This window comes from Medicago truncatula, chromosome 6 (genome assembly GCF_003473485.1).
Source record: "Medicago truncatula cultivar Jemalong A17 chromosome 6, MtrunA17r5.0-ANR, whole genome shotgun sequence".
NCBI lineage: Eukaryota > Viridiplantae > Streptophyta > Magnoliopsida > Fabales > Fabaceae > Medicago > Medicago truncatula.
In genome coordinates this window covers 15001-31512 of record NC_053047.1, presented here as the reverse complement: position 1 = coordinate 31512, position 16512 = coordinate 15001, and the positions used below count along the sequence as shown (strand labels likewise).

Here is a 16512-nt window from a genome sequence, read left to right as displayed (position 1 = left end):
CGTTTATGAAAAACCCATTTATTTAATCTTTCGTATAACTTATTGATCAATTATTGTTTAATTTGTGGTTTTGTATGTTTCAGGTGACTAATGATTTATTTTTAGATTTTTTAAAAGTTTGGGCAAAATGAAGGTCAAGTGAATTACCTTGTTAATTTTCAGATTGTACTTGTTTTTTACCCTTTCTTACTAAAACGGCCATAACTTGGGATGTGCTTATCCGGTCGAAGCTTGTGAAGATTCATTGGAAAGCTAACAAACATAGCTACGACCTCGATTGGTAGGAAATTTTTTTAAACGAAAAAATTCTTGGATTTTTTAGGCAAAATTCCATTAGAAAGGAACGTGAATCTCATAGGAAACGTTTAGGAAAAACCCATTTATCTAATCTTTCGCATAACTTATTGATCAATTTTTGTTTAATTAGTAGTTTTGTATGTTTCAGGTGACTAATGTTTGATTTATAGAATTTTTAAAAATTCGGGCAAAATGGAGGCCTAGTAAATTACCTTGTTAATTTTTAGATTTTATTTGTTTTTGACCCTTTCTCACTAAAACGGCCATAACTTGAGATGTGCTTATCCGGTCGGAGCTTGTGAAGATTCGTTGGAAAGCTAACAAACATAGCTACGACATCGATTGGTCAGAAATTTTTTAAACGAGGAATTCTTGGATTTTTTCGGCAAAATTCCATTAGAAAGGAATGTGAATCCCATAGGAAACGTTTATGAAAAACTAATTTATCTAATCTTTCGCATATCTTATTGATCAATTATTGTTTAATTTGTAGTTTTGTATTTTTCAAGTGACTAATGTTTGATTTCTAAAATTTTTAAAAATTCGGGCAAAATGGAGGCCTAGTAAATTACCTTGTTAATTTTCGGATTTTATTTGTTTTTGACCCTTTCTCACTAAAACGGCCATAACTTGAGATGTGCTTATCCGGTCGGAGCTTGTGAAGATTCTTTGGAAAGCTAACAAACATAGCTACGACATCGATTGGTCAGAAATTTTTTAAACGAGGAATTCTTGGATTTTTTCGGCAAAATTCCATTAGAAAGGAATGTGAATCCCATAGGAAACGTTTATGAAAAACTAATTTATCTAATCTTTCGAATATCTTATTGATCAATTATTATTTAATTTGTAGTTTTGTATTTTTCAAGTGACTAATGTTTGATTTCTAAAAATTTTAAAAATTCGGGCAAAATGAAGGTCAAGTGAATTACCTTGTTAATTTTCGGATGTGCTAATCCGGTCGGAGCTTGTGAACATTCGTTGGAAAGCTAACAAATATAGCTACGACCTCGATGGGTTGGAAACTTTTTTAAAAGAAAAAATCATGGATTTTTTTGGCAAAATTCCCTTAGAAAGGAACGTGAATCTCATTGGAAACGTTTATGAAAAACCCATTTATCTAATCTTTCGCATAACTTATTGATCAATTATTGTTAAATTTGTAGTTTTGTATGTTTCAGGTGACTAGTGTTTGATTTATAGAATTTTTAAAAATTCGGGTAAAATGGAGGTCAAGTGAATTACCTTGTTAATTTTTAGATTTTACTTGTGTTTGACCCTTTCTCACTAAAACGGCCATAACTTGAGATGTGCTTATTAGGTCGGAGCTTGTGAAGATTCGTTGAAAGCTAACAAACATATGTGTGAGTCTAACCACTAGGATTTTTTTAGCTAAAAGATGATATAAAGTTTGACAAACGAGTTTAGAAGTATGACACATTGTTTTTATTCATAAACGGATCATAAATTTTGACCGGATCAATTCTTTAAATTTTAATCTGTATCTAGACTTGAACTAAAAGTTTGTCTTGAGACAAACTCAATACTACTTATAGGTCAATCAATGCGCAAGGATGGTATCAGCTGATTAAAGCTCTATTTGTTGAACGATGCTGAAATTTTACAGCAAATATGATGGTTTAATCGTTGAGAATGCTCCCTTTATGAATCATGCACCAGTATTTTGTATTAGGGGACCAAAAACGAGCAAGTCTCAAACACAAGAGAGAAACTTTATCCACTCATGAAAAGCTTGTGAAGGGTAACTGCAGAGGTATATCTAAATATTTTGTAACAACAAAAACAACTCAGGTTGCAGGTCATTCTCAAAAACATTTTATCCGTCAGCAAACACCCTCCTAGCCCTCATTAATTAAGTAATTTGAAATATCTACACATAAAAAATAGTTAAATATATGTGCATTTGATGCGAGGTACACACATTACTTTCAACTTTTTACTATCTTACTGTGTAACAAATGTTCGCAGCTGTGGAAGTAACAAAACGAGATTGGAAGCATTTTCTGAACCAATTGAAGCTTTTGGTCGATTATCAGGAATAATTAATTAATTTTACTGCATACGTTATCTGCTGCATAAAGGCAACAAAATGAAAGGATAAATTTTCTTTCGCATTATCAATATTCAGTTCTCAAATTTGTAATCCTCAAAGCGCACCACCTGATTTAGAACTCAAACCATAAGAGCCTGCAGAGGCCCTTAAGCTTACCGGTAGTGTATGTGACCACAAGTAACTTTGAAAATTTGTGCTTATTTATAGTGTCACTCCACCAACTAAAAACATAAAACCAGTGACCATAGTTCAGTCGGTGTTTATTACTACATCATCACTGCCTGCTATAGGAAAAAAAACTTAACTGATTTGAGGATAAAATTTTATTTTTACTGATAATTTTAAAATTATCACTTTCTTTTCACTTGTTTGTAATAAAGTGCAAACAGAAAACTTTTTTATAGTTTTGTCAAATTAGACATTCCCTTGGCATTAGTCTGTGTTTGTAAATTACACTGCTAAGTCTTATTTAGCACAACAAGTTCTAGGGCAGAAAATTTACTTTAATTACTACCAACCTACAAAATTCAACAAAATTTTGGTAGACAACGAGATTGTGAGATGAATGTTCCTGGCTCATGACAAATTGGCAATGCATGTTGTTTCATGCCCTTATGTAATTTGATATCCTTTTAAAAAAACCAAGCATTTGGCTTATTTGTTCTTGTTGTTAGCTATCAAAAGTCATTGCCGATATAAGTTATGTCTTCCTCCGTAATATGCATCAAACCTCGATCTTTTCTGCCGCTCACTTGGTTTTTATCAGGTTCACCTCGCTGTTGGTTTACAAGAAAAACCGATTTCAACCAACAAGTTGACAAATAATAAAATTATTAGCATGAACGTACTTTACTTCTGACCTTTCTTAGTACAAATGACATATATAAATATGCTGCTTCCCATTCATCAGGCGATAGTGTACCTGAAAAAGAAATGTCTCTTAACCTAAAAAGTATCGACATAAAACAAGTATCGTACATGACAACACATTGACATCGGTAATAATTTGAAAACATTGAATAATTGAGTATATTGTCAGTGTCGTGTCGGTGTCAGACACCAGACACACTTTAATTGAGAGGGAAAAGTGATGTTTAATAAAGTTTAATGGAAATTGAAAAAGCATAAGCACAAAGGGTTATACCTTGATCTTGGTTGCCATCCCCTAACGCACCAAGTCTTCGCATGAGGTCCACAAATTCGCTTCGTTTCATATACTCATGGACAAATTCATGCGAGTTCTTTGCGAAAACAAGCTCAAAATCATACTGCAAAATTTAATCAGATGTGAAACCTAGAAATTTTAGTTTTAGAATTGAAGGTGGGATTAGGTGAAATTTAGCAGTTTCACAAGCAATAGTATATACCTCTTCAGCTAATGACTTGAATACGTGGAATGGGACAATCCATTCAGGACAATCAACAGCATCCTGCAACAAAAGGTAATGTCTTAAATGACAGCATAAGTATTAAAAATAAGGGTGTAAATGAACTTAGCTACTTGTATCTCTTCGAACACGGCTAGTTAAATGTTTGACCAAGCTCGTTAACCTAAATTTGAGATCGAGCTCGATTATTGATATGAATCAAGCTCAATCGTTACATCTGACATTAAAGACTCGTGAATAGTTCGATTATATATACTTACTAAGGCTCTCACTCCTTAACCCAAGACAAAAAAAAAAAAAAAAAACTAAGCCCAAAATAAATTGATGATATAATGAAAAACATTATGCCTTAAGATCTACGCAGAATGGATAAGGTCATACAGGGATTTCTAGAAAAACTAGGGTGTGGGTACATTAAAAATATACAAGGAAGTGTTGTGATTAAAAAACATCATAAATCAAAATAGAATTTGGAAATAAATATATAGAATAAAAAAATTTGGATAGAAAGAAGATAATAACATAGCACGAATCAGGGAATTGTGATTTATATAGTAAAAAAACAGGGGGAAATATACAATATAATGGAAAATTATCAACATCAAAAACAACATGAGAAAACTTAAATTTATAATTTTTTCAGTAAAAAACAATTATTTCTTTATCAGACTGCAAGAATGTGCTCATAAAGTACCCACATGTACCCAGATGGAGTATTCAAATTTTTATTTTAGAAACTAATTTTGGTATGTATTCAGTACTTGTACCAAAAGAGTATCAGGTTCTAAGTACCCATGCTTCTAATGAAAATGTATAGGTCTGAAATAATATAAAAAAAAAAATAGCTAGGCTTGTTTAAATAAATGAGTCAAGCTCAAGCTTTACTCTTTCTAACAAATCAAACTTAAACTTTTAGTTGGACTCGTTTGAATAAATGAACTAAGCTTAAGCCACCTATTTTATTTTACAAATCAACTCAAGCTTCATGTAGATGGTTCAGCCCGACTCGTTTACATTCCTAGTTTAAATGTGCAAAAGAGCAAAATGGTAATAAACAAGTAACAAATGTGTTGCTTAATGCTAACTCAAAACCCACTTGGGTTGGGCTAGTGGTTTTGGCTTGGGACCTTGGAGTGTGCTCTTCTCAAGGTCTCCATGTTCAATTCTCCTCGATGGGCTAATTTGGCTTCTTCAAAAAAAAAAAAATGCTGACTTAATATGTACAAATTCTAGTGGTTATATGTCAGACTTCAATCTCCCAATCAGTCATGTGTTATAGGGAAACAACTATTAGATGCTTAGAAAAAATTTGAAGAGTAAAAAGAAATGATACCTCCAAATGGAACGTGTACTTAATTCCAAAGGGGCGTGATGATTTAAATTTCTGAATCACATGAGAAATTTGGTTAGATGTAGACTCACGCTATAAAAAATGATAAAGCACGATGATCAGGAGAGTAAAATTACTTTATCAGAAAATTCTTTGTCAAACCAAACCGAGTAGACACTATTACCAAAGGTCAACCCTTCAGCTGCATATTCACATCAGATTTCCATCATATTTGTTTTCAAACAACAACAATCACAATGTAACTAAATGAGGTCAGCCACATGGATCAATTGATGTCATATAGCTTCATCAATAACTAAATTTATTTTGAAAGACTAGTAATTAGAATTGTATGTGCATTAAAAACCTTCTCTAAGCTTCTTGGTAATCACATTGGCATCTGGCATGGTTCCAATGAAAACGCCTCCTGGACGAAGTAAAGCTGACACGTTAGCTAATGCTCGCCGAGCACGTGCCTCTGTAGACCAGGAGTAATGCAATGCAAACTGCAGCAATTAAAATGTATATCAAATTAGAAATCAACACTTTCAAGATGCAAATAAGTTTGTGAGTTGAATGTACTAAGCTAAAAGAATGTAAACAAAACAGTATAGCAATATTATTTGTAGGTTGTACCGACAAAGCAGTATTGTGATTTTGATATTTGAAAGAGAAAAAATGTCCGTCGTATCAAGAATATAAATATAAATGGTAGACATATCACTGCCTTAACAAGTTTCTTTTATTTGTATAACAGAATCGTTGTAGAACAGGGACTTTGCGAGAACAAATCTAATTGCGAAGAGTGCAATAAAAGAAATACATATGGATATTTAACAAGAAAATATGGAACAAAAGTTGATGCAGAGTAACAATGTAGTTTCTAGGAGAGACTACTTCTATAGATATCACATTTACTAGTAGCACACATCCTTTTTTATCCCTGGCCAAATACATGAATGATGTATATTAACAAAAGAGTCCATTATTTACCTGGCAACTACAGATATCAAAAGGAGCATCTTCCGCAAGAACTTTGTCCAGGCGAACCTGAAATTGTAAATGACATGAACATACTTTTATCATCTAAAAAAATACATAAATCCTAATCGAAGCTGAAAATCATATCACTCTCTCTAGGTGACTAAACATTTAAAAGTTATAATTTTCTGGTTTTGAAGTTGCCATGTCAAGAGGTATGGAAGCACAGTATGCTAACAATAACAGAGAAAGAGAAAATTTATCAAAAACGACACAGTATGTGCCAAAATTTTCTTTAAGTTTACCAATGCACATTTACAATCATTTTGTATAGAGTGGTTGAGGAGAATGAATTTGACGGAAAGAGAAAAAGTTTTGAATGTAATATTCCATCTATTTTGCAATATCTGCTCATTTTCATACCATTTTCAATTTGTTGCCAAACATTGTGAATGTCTATGAGTAATGTATAAACCAAGATTGAATGTTAGCTATAAAACATAAATTTACCAAGCATAAAATTGAAGATTTTTAATAAAAATAGTAATCACCTCATAACAATCTCCACATAAGAGGCGAGCAGGAAATGTAAACTTCTTACGTCGCTGATGATGGTCGGCATCACCATTGTAACGGGTACGGCAATCTTTGATCTGCATAGATTGTTGAGCTTAGACTACAAATATATGGCAATGGCAATGGCAAATAGCTTGGAAAAATAAGGTAAACAATGTTTCACTAGAATTAGGGGAATATATAGTTACATTGGTAAATTTACTACCACTAGCAAGGACATAAAAATTTATATCGATGTTTTACAATTTGAAATAGAAATAGTGTTGTTTACTAAGCAAGACTTGTTAAATAATAGAATGAAAAAGACAAGGTTCAGTTAAAAGTGTATCCATAATTTGTTATATAGAAATGACTTGACAAATTGTGTTGAAAAATATTTATTTAAATGCATGTTAATATGATATGATGGAAGTGGTTATATAAACAATCCGGATAAGGAAAACCAGTACAGTAAATTGTAACACTTACTGAACCTTCAGCAATGTCAATACCAACATAATATCCAATTTTGGCCTTGTCCCATTTGATAAGATCACCACCCTGGTGAAAAGAAAAAATGAAAGGTAAGCCAAGAAATTGGGAATGAGTTGCCGTATATAAACAAGAGCTGAAAATCATTAATACCTACCTTGCCACAGGCAAGGTCAAGTACTGCATCTCCTCGGCGAGCATAGAGTTGAATTAAGACACTCTTAATCTGTTAAATAATAGAATTACACTTATTAAAAAAAATCATGCAACACTGGTGACAACAAAATCATATACGACAGAATACTCGCATACCCAATTATTAAGTTTCTTCAAATGAATTATTGGACTAGCTTCTCGTTCTTCCAGGGTCTGGTTGGACCTTGCACTATAATGATCAGCTACTTTCCGAGCGTAATTCTTCGTGCTTTCATCCTCCAGGAAATTTTCATCGCCTAAACAAAAACAGCGTAAGCTTTCACCGGGAAAAAAAGTAAAGAAAAGCACACATACTACAAGTATGGTAATTGGTAACTCATCATAAAGTTTTTACAATTTAGAATCTATCTACTTCTAGTTCTTACTAGTATTTCAAATGGTGGTTGCAATAACGGTTACACTTGTGTCGCTATCCTCGAAATGGTAGAGAATTGCAGTTAAATGCAACAGTTGCAGCCTCAATCACGGTATGCTACTCAAATTGCAGAAACAAACATTTACTTAAAATCCTTATTTTTACTTTACAATATTGATTGATACAAAGAGTTCATACGCAGAAACTTAGTATTGCAGAATTAGGTGAGCTTTGATATACATTAAATTATAAATTCAGCAAAGCTCAATCAGATACTTGTTTTTAACAACTATAGTAGCAAAAATGGGAGGTGCAAAGAGCAATACCTTGAGAATTATGTCTAGGTTTAGAATGAGGTGAACCGAATGAGGTTGAACCGAAAAAGGAAAGAAAAGCACACATACTACAAGTATGGTAATTGGTAACTCGTCATAAAGTTTTTACGATTTAGAAGCTATCTACTTCTAGTTCTTTCTAGTATTTCAAATGGTGGTTGCAATAACGGTTACACTTGTGTCACTATCCTCGAAATGGTAGAGAATTGCAGTTAAATGCAACAGTTGCAGCCTCAATCACGGTATGCTACTTAAATTGCAGAAACAGGCATTTACTTAAAATCCTTGTTTTTACTTTACAATATTGATTGATACAAAGAGTTCATGCGCAAACTTAGTATTGCAGAATTAGGTGAGCTTTGATATACATTAAATTATAAATTCAGCAAAGCTCAATCTGATACTTGTTTTTAACAATTATAGTAGCAAAAATGGGAGGTGCAAAGAGCAATACCTTGAGAATTATGTCTAGGTTTAGAATGAGGTGAACCGAATGAGGTTGAAGGAGATTCTCGGTACCCTCGTTTCATAAGACCTACAATGATTAAATATATTAAGAATAATACAAATTGCGTAATCAATTGAATACAATTAGAGAGATATAGAAATTGACAAAATCCAAAAACCCTAAAAATGCACGATAGAGATTTTGAGAAGATTCAATTACTTGTGTTAATGTTATCAGGCGCGAGAAAGAAGGAACGTGTCCCGGTTTGCGTGAGTGAGGGAGGCTGCAGCCAGTGAGTAGTAGCGGAGAGCGGTAAAGAGCAACTTTTTTGACTGTATGAAAAAATAGTCACAACAATCGAAAAACAAGTTTTATTAAATAAAATAAAAAATAGGTTAAAACAATTTTTCCTCTTTTCATTAAAACTACAAAATTCAACAAAATATGTAACAAACCTATCGTTTATCTGCTTAAAAGAAACAGAATATGTTTATCTTTTTTAATAACAACAATGTTTTAATAAATTGTATAATATAAATTTGTTATGAATATTTTTTAAATTGGAATGATTTAAGTTTATTAGCCTATAATATCAATATCTCATGGAAAAAGTTCGACTCAATTAATTTTACCTATGAGCTGATTAATCCTTTAAGCTTATTAGCCTATATTTATATTAATTTTTTACATTAGTAAATGTATTTTTTTAAGGAATATTTAAATAACATATTAAGTTGAAGTAGCTCAACAGGTGACACGTGTCCAAAAGGATAATTTACTAATTTAGGTTTTACCACACCATTTTTTTTTTTTGGTACAATTACCACACTATCTTCTATTCTTATGTTAAGAAGGATTGTATAACTGTGTATAATAATAATTTTTAAATAACACCTATAAAACTCTCAAAGCACAAGAAACAACATGACAAAATCCATTCCCTATTACTAAACTTGAATTATCAAACCCCATTATAGACCTTATAACACTACTTAATCCACTAATCAAAATAAAACAACCCCACAAAAGAAACTCCAAAACAAAAACAAAACCATTTGTCCATTTCACAGAGACATAAACACAAACACCTAGAGAGCAATCACCAAAAGAAAGATAAAAGCATTTACCCATATTGAATTATGATGACGAAGATGAAACATACATGGAGAAGATGAAACAGCAGAGTAAGAGAGAATTGAAAAGATGAAACAGCAGAATAAGAGACAGAAGAGAAGAAACTAAGAGAGAAAAATAAAACCATAGAAAGAACCAAAAACTCACCTGTTGATTTAGAAGAAAAACGGCCGGCGCGAGCAGTTAGACGGTGGCCAACCAAGTGGACGGCTGCCAAGGTTTCAAAAAAAGGACCGGTACCGGGATTGCGGCCGTTACAAAACGGTATCAGCAGCCACCGTGACCGTTTTTGGACCTTTTCACGCCGAGAACAAAAATCACAGGAAAATCGCCGTTGCGGCCGTTGCAGACTTGAAAATTCAGAAATTTTGAACAGGAGAAAAGGAATCGAATCTCATATTAAAAAAAAAGCACAAGAATTTGTATGTGGTGATAGCGTAAATATATTTTTTTTTTTTTAGCAAAGTGTAAAATAATTTGTTACACATTTTGTTAAATTACTTTATAGTGTGCTGGTTCTTAAAATTGGGGTCGCGCAACCGCGTTAATGCCTCGGTGCATTACAAAGGTTGAACCACACGTGTATCAATACTAGGACTGGTTTTGGTGGATCGATTTCAGTTTACAGATGGCATACGCGTGCCAATGGCCGTGTGTGTCGGAGACTACACCCTCTACAGCTTTGGTAACTTCTGCAAAAACGATGCAACCTACTATAACACCATTATCTTTCCCAGCAGCTCTTGCGGGGACTAATGTTACGGATGACATGCCTTTCCCTTCTCCTTGCATCAAAGGTGATGCTTTAAGCATCAAAATCTGTCAAGATGAATACCATAAGGGACTCGAAGATTGTCGAAAAGTGTTAAGGGCTCGATTGACTCTTAACGAAGGGGACAAACCTTACTCTGCACATGTTCTCAGTATTAAAATTGGAAAAATTTGGAAGACAACGGCAAGCTGGAAAATGGTGCTTCTTGGTAAGTGGTATTATGACTTTCACTTTGACTCGGCGGAGGACTTCAAAAAAAATATGGGCAGTAGGGACGGTAAATCTTAAGCCTGGTTTGTTGAGATTTTCACAATGGACCAAAGACTTTAAATTTCAGACGCAGAAACAGACTCATGTATCACTTTGGATACGTTTGGTAGAACTACCGCAAGAATATTGGCGGGAGACTTGAAGGAAATTGCAAGTGCGGTTGGAAACACCTATTGATATTGATGGACTAACTAAAAATCGTATTTTTGGTCATTATGCTTGCATTTTGGTGGACATTGATTTATCGAAGAAAGCATATGATGAGATTCTTGTTGAATGCGATGGTTTTGCGTTAATGGTGGAAATCCAATATGGGGGGGACCTCTGTTTTGCCATCATTGTTAGTCCATTGGTCATAATAGCAATACTTGCAAATGGTTAAATCCGCAAGCCGCCAAGGATAAAGAGAATCGAGGGAAACAACATGTTAAAGATAATGTGGCTGCGCCCCCTAAGGCACCACAAAGCAAGGATATGGGTCCTTCTACCTCGGCCATTGGAGGTAAAGGACGTGGGTTCCGTCTGTTAGTTCTACAATTACTACCACTACCAGGATGACGGTCCCAGTTACTCAGACAACACAGGCTACACCAATTCCGGTCAACACACATACTCAATCAATTCCGGTTCGTGCAGTACCGGTATCAGACATATCATCAAACTCGTTCAGTTTTTTAAGTCTAACAAGCCGATTTTCCTTTATTTCACCTTCTCTACCCCACCTCCTCCCACGTTGAGATCAGCTAAGGTCAAAGAATATACTAGTTTGATATACAATCTTAAAGAAACTTCCATTTATATAATTTTCAAACAACATTAGTCTATTGCTGTTTGTTCTTACTCATAAGTTGATGTGTATGACATTTGTGAATTAGAGCAGTAACAAACTAACAGCTAGAATAATGTGAATTGGAAGGAACTTTATTATATCCTTCTCTTTATGGTAAAGATTTAACGTTAATTGCTTCATCTTTTTTTAATATTCTCTAGATATCAGAAATGGATTGAAATTTACGAAGAGATAGCTCGCCAGTCTCTCAGCAATAATTTGTTGAAGTATGGAGTTGAAGGATATCTTCTTAATGCGGGGATTTGCCAACTTTGTAAAGGGGATGTTGTTGCAATTACCAATGCATTAGTGCGATATCAGGTCTAATATCTTTCAAGAATTTACATCTAAAGACTGAATATATATCACCATTCACCAGGTACTAAATTATTTAGATGTGTTTTTCTGTTTTTGCAGGAACTGGATCCAACATTTTCCGGAACACGTGAATATAGACTTCTGGCGGTATATTGCTTATAGTGAAATTTCATCATTAACTTTTCATGACTTAGTAAATTATACTAGGACATTAGAAGAAAGATTCTTTTTCAATATAAGCGATTATTGATTCTGTACTCAGTTATTCACCAACTGAATTGATGAAGAAGATGTTGGAAAGTTTACTCAAGTTGTCAAGGAGTTTGATAGCATGTCTCTTTTGGTAAGCTCTAAATTACGAATAAACATCATAATTAAATTGCTCAATTTACAGCAATTTGATAAATATGTTTTTACCACTTTGCATCTGCTTCAAATTTCACCGTAATTTTCGTTCACACATAGTTGTTATATTGAACTTTCGAATTTAACTAGTGTACGAAAGATAGGTATAGCAATTAGCAGGACAATGTTTTTCAGAACTATTTCAAAATTCTCTTAAGATTGTGTTTGACGGTTGTGAAATATGGATAAGATACTATAGACATCGACAATTAATCAAATTCCGCTGTTTTAAATGCAAAATAAATCAAGAAAAATTATTATGAATGTTTTTATACGTTGTTTATACGCAACTGACTACTGAGAACTGAATTATTGACTTAAAACTTCATTTGTTCTAAATTCTAATAACAATTGAAGGTGGAGGAGACATAAGAAGGGGATTTGAATTGAGTTGATCATTTTAGAAATTTTCATCAAGTACATGCTATGAAAGCTCTTTTACCGGAAATTTGTTGTTTTCACTTGCAAATTTGTTAAAAAGACGTATGGAAATTACGCATTTGACTTCAATTACAGATAATTTATTGTTAAGAGACAACATTATCAAATTTACCATCTCTTTTTTGGCAAAATCCTTATTTGTATGTAAATCTAAAAATTCCTCTTCGGTGTCTGTCTAAGGTATCATACTAATATATAATCATAGAAATTAACCAAAGGATTAGTAAAGAACAATCACAATGTGAGTATAGAAGTTAGAAACTTCACAAAGGATAAATATTAAAACTGATAGATCACTGAATAGCTAAGCACAATTGTAGTAGTTCATAATAAACAGTGGCTGGTGCTCAATATTCAAATAGTACATGTTTGAAAACGTCTCAATTTTTCTTGGTTTACAAGAAAAAAATTTCTAATACTGTGAATTGATTATAATAAGTGAGATGACAATAAACTAATACCATCCTTTCTTAAAAAATAAAATAAAAAATAAAAACTAATATCATCCAATCCCAATTTTGAAACTCTACAATGAAAATGGCAGTTCCTGTTTCTGCCAAAGGATTTTTTTTACCAATAACGGTGATGTTGTCGAGTAGCATATAGCGGCGCAACAGCGCTACATCGTAACTAGTGTCCTGTGAAACACAATTCAGTAAATTGTTCTCAAATTGCGGCTATGGCAGCACCGTAGCATGGAGAAATTTGAACCAGTTGCTACTTTCCGCGATTCGCAATTCACAGCACTTGATAATGAGCAGCTGCCATTAGTTTGCTATCTTCTGTAAACATAATAATAATCTCAATCCTCCTCAGTCATGCAAAAAATGTCAATAATTCAATTGTTATCCATACTGAGTATCAAACGAGCTTTTAACGAACAAGATCCACAAGGAAGAATCACGGATCCTGGTAAAGTATCACCATTGAGTATAGATATACTATTTCCATTTCTCAATAAGGAATACCCCATTTTCAACAATTCCAATGAGTCGACGGAGAAGTAATCACCACATCGACATTGATAAAACAGTTCTAATGCTTCATCGGCATCTTCAACTGTCATATCATGAAAGCTTAAATCTTCTGCGACTTCGGCAGCCAATGCATCACGCCTTGATCTTTGAAGCTCCTTGTCATATAACAAACGAGAGCTTGAATTGCTTAGAATTTCCCAGGCCTTTTGTACTTTGAGAAATCTCTCTGAAGTTCTTTGATTACTGTCGGATGTATCGTATGTCTTCAATAACTTATCAGGATGTAAATTGAGTACAGCACTCCGGTAACTAGCACGAATTTCTTCATAATCTGCATCTTCCTTAACATTGAGAACCTCATAATGAGTTTCCTCAATGCCATGATTGTCAAGAATCATTTTCGCAACGTTGTCTGCATTCAGCAAAGACATGTCAGAAACAACAAACAGTCATACTATCACGTAAAAAGTACTAGTCTAGTCAAGACAACTCGAACCATATTTCACAAATCCTAAAATCCACGAAAATTGTATTTTTAGTTTCATATAATCATCAATAACAAGCGAAGAAAATCTGAAATATCTTAGCGAGTTTAAAAAAAACATTCAGAAAGTTCAGTCCTCCAATAATGCACTTTTGAGCCCTTAAATCTCGAACAACACCTACGAAAATTTAACCGAAAACCACTAACATATTCGTCTAATAATCATGTTTCAATTCAAACAGGTACTGTTCCAAAATAGAACCCTTAAAATGACAACTTTCTAATCATTTTCAACTGTGAAATACTTCAAATTTAAACACTTCATCTTCAAAATGAACATAAAGCATATAAACTCAGAACACTGTTTGATTCATGAATTATTTTTTTTTCAAGCAACTCAGAAATCATAATGCAATTATACAGAAACAATTCTTAAAGCATAAAAATGATATTTTGTTTTTTAATGCATTATAAAATACTTATATACATTTCATTTAAATTTCCATTATCAAATTAATGAATACACTAAATACTTATTTCAAATTATAGAATTTTGGGGGAAATGGGATTTAATCATGAAGAAGAAGTGAAATTAGACTAGGGAGTTAACAATTAAATACATTAAAACAGTGTTAATTTCATGATTAATGGAAAATAATCTAGGGTTTGGTCCAAAATTAACTTACTGAGATGGATAGAACCCAGATGGTGGCAACGAGCAGTTAGACGGTGGCCAACCAAGTGGACGGCTGCCAAGGTTTCAAAAAAAGGACCGGTACCGGGATTGCGGCCGTTACAAAACGGTATCAGCAGCCACCATGACCGTTTTTGGACCTTTTCACGCCGAGAACAAAAATCACAGGAAAATCGCCGTTGCGGCCGTTGCAGACTTGAAAATTCAGAAATTTTGAACAGGAGAAAAGGAATCGAATCTCATATTAAAAAAAAAGCACAAGAATACAAGAACAGGAGAAGAAGGAATATGAATCTTATCTTTTTTACACAAATCAATTACTTACTTCTCTTCCTGCTTGCGATTTGTGATTCTGGTGTTGCCGTTTCTTGCTTCACTCTCTTTGTTAAGGTTTGCGATTTTCAGTTTGTCCCTGCTGCCTGCCGTTTGCGATTTTGTTGTGTTTTTTTTTTTTTTTTTTAGTGAATAACACACGTATTAATAATAATTATAATTAATAATTATTTTAGATGTTTTATTTGTTTATTCATATATTTATTTATTATGGCTTAAATATGCAATTCGTCCATGTAATTTAGGCGTGAATTAATTTTCGTCCTTGTAAAAAAAATATTTACAGGACTAATAGCATATTTAAGCCCTTATTTATTAAATATCCCCGTGAGTTTAGCTCAGTTGATAGAGATAATGCATAATATATGCAATATCTAGGGTTTAAATCCCGGACACCACAAAAAAAAAATCTGTTATTTATTAAGTTCAAGGTAATTTTAAATTGACACTCTTAATTTGAGTATTTAGGTAACAGATACTAGATGAAAGTTTAGAGAAAAAATTGGGATTTTGATGTTAGAACTTTGATTGTATATGTTGAAGGTGTGAAAAACATAAGAAGGGGGGGGGGGGGGGGGGGGTTGAATTGTGTTTTCTTTTTCTCTCTAAAAATACTTCTTCTGATAAAACTTCAGAAGCAGTTTGTGGGTGCTTCTGATGAAATGATCAGAATCAGATTGCAGCGGAAAAGAACAGAGCAGAGAAAAGAAAGACAAAGACACAAGCAGTTATCCTGGTTCCTTCCACAAATCGGAAGTAGTCCAGTCCCCCTTGCACTTCCAAGGAGATTTCACTATAATCACAAAGATTACAAATGCTCAATACTCTCTAAGTATGAGACTTCTCAAAAATGCTCAAGCACACACGCAAGAGTCTTCCAATGCTCAAGCACTAAGCAAGAGTCTTCTAATGCTCAAGCACGCAGGCAAGAGGCTTCTGATCAAACAAAAATACAATGAATTAAGTTTGACTTGAACACTTGATATACAATCAGTGGTGTTCACAATACAATACAATTAAGACTCTAGACTTTTGAATTTCTAAGATGTATCAAATCAGTGCAGAAATTCAGTGTGCTTTGTAGAATCAAATTGACAGAGTTTTGGCGCTTTTTAACTTGTATATCTCACTACACAATTTTCAAGTCTTCACTCCTTTATATAGAGGCGTGAAAGAGACGTTGAGATAATTAGCACGTCTAAAGAGTCGTTTGAAATCCTTTGATCATTCACCAGTAATCCTTTGCCTGATTTGGGTGTAGTCCTTTGAAGAATTAGCTTCAAATTCATTCCCATCTTGAAGGCACAAAATCTGCAGGCATAGCTGTTGTCTTGTCTTGTAGCGTGGACAAAATAGAGTAGTGGAGGTAGTGGTTGTACACTTG

At 33.5% G+C, this 16512-nt stretch overlaps 1 protein-coding gene and 1 long non-coding RNA gene across 8 annotated transcripts; one reads left to right on the top strand and one right to left on the bottom strand.

The window, feature by feature from the left end:
* Positions 1 to 2754: 2754 nt before the first annotated feature.
* On the bottom strand, positions 2755 to 15243 carry LOC25495070 (mRNA cap guanine-N7 methyltransferase 1). Of its 7 annotated transcripts, none has more exons than XM_039835170.1 (16): positions 15121 to 15243; positions 9753 to 9900; positions 8691 to 8794; positions 8478 to 8558; positions 7430 to 7569; positions 7275 to 7343; positions 7115 to 7186; positions 6622 to 6723; positions 6083 to 6139; positions 5457 to 5595; positions 5227 to 5291; positions 5093 to 5143; positions 3739 to 3801; positions 3516 to 3639; positions 3232 to 3293; positions 2755 to 3147 (listed from the first exon to the last, which is right to left on the bottom strand). In XM_039835170.1, the coding sequence occupies exons 4-16, from the start codon at positions 8551 to 8553 to the stop codon at positions 3049 to 3051; spliced, it is 1119 nt and encodes a 372-aa protein (XP_039691104.1). In that variant the 5' UTR covers positions 8554 to 8558; positions 8691 to 8794; positions 9753 to 9900; positions 15121 to 15243; the 3' UTR covers positions 2755 to 3048. The 7 variants fall into 7 exon arrangements, with proteins under 7 accessions (XP_039691104.1, XP_024641714.1, XP_024641715.1 ...); XM_024785946.2 differs by having other exon boundaries at positions 8691 to 8803; positions 9753 to 9955; positions 15121 to 15234; XM_024785947.2 differs by having other exon boundaries at positions 9753 to 9955; positions 15121 to 15234.
* On the top strand, positions 9954 to 12147 carry LOC25495072 (uncharacterized). Its single transcript, XR_003013153.2, has 3 exons — positions 9954 to 11395; positions 11638 to 11797; positions 11894 to 12147. It is a non-coding gene; the product is annotated as an uncharacterized lncRNA (long non-coding RNA).
* Positions 15244 to 16512: the final 1269 nt, after the last annotated feature.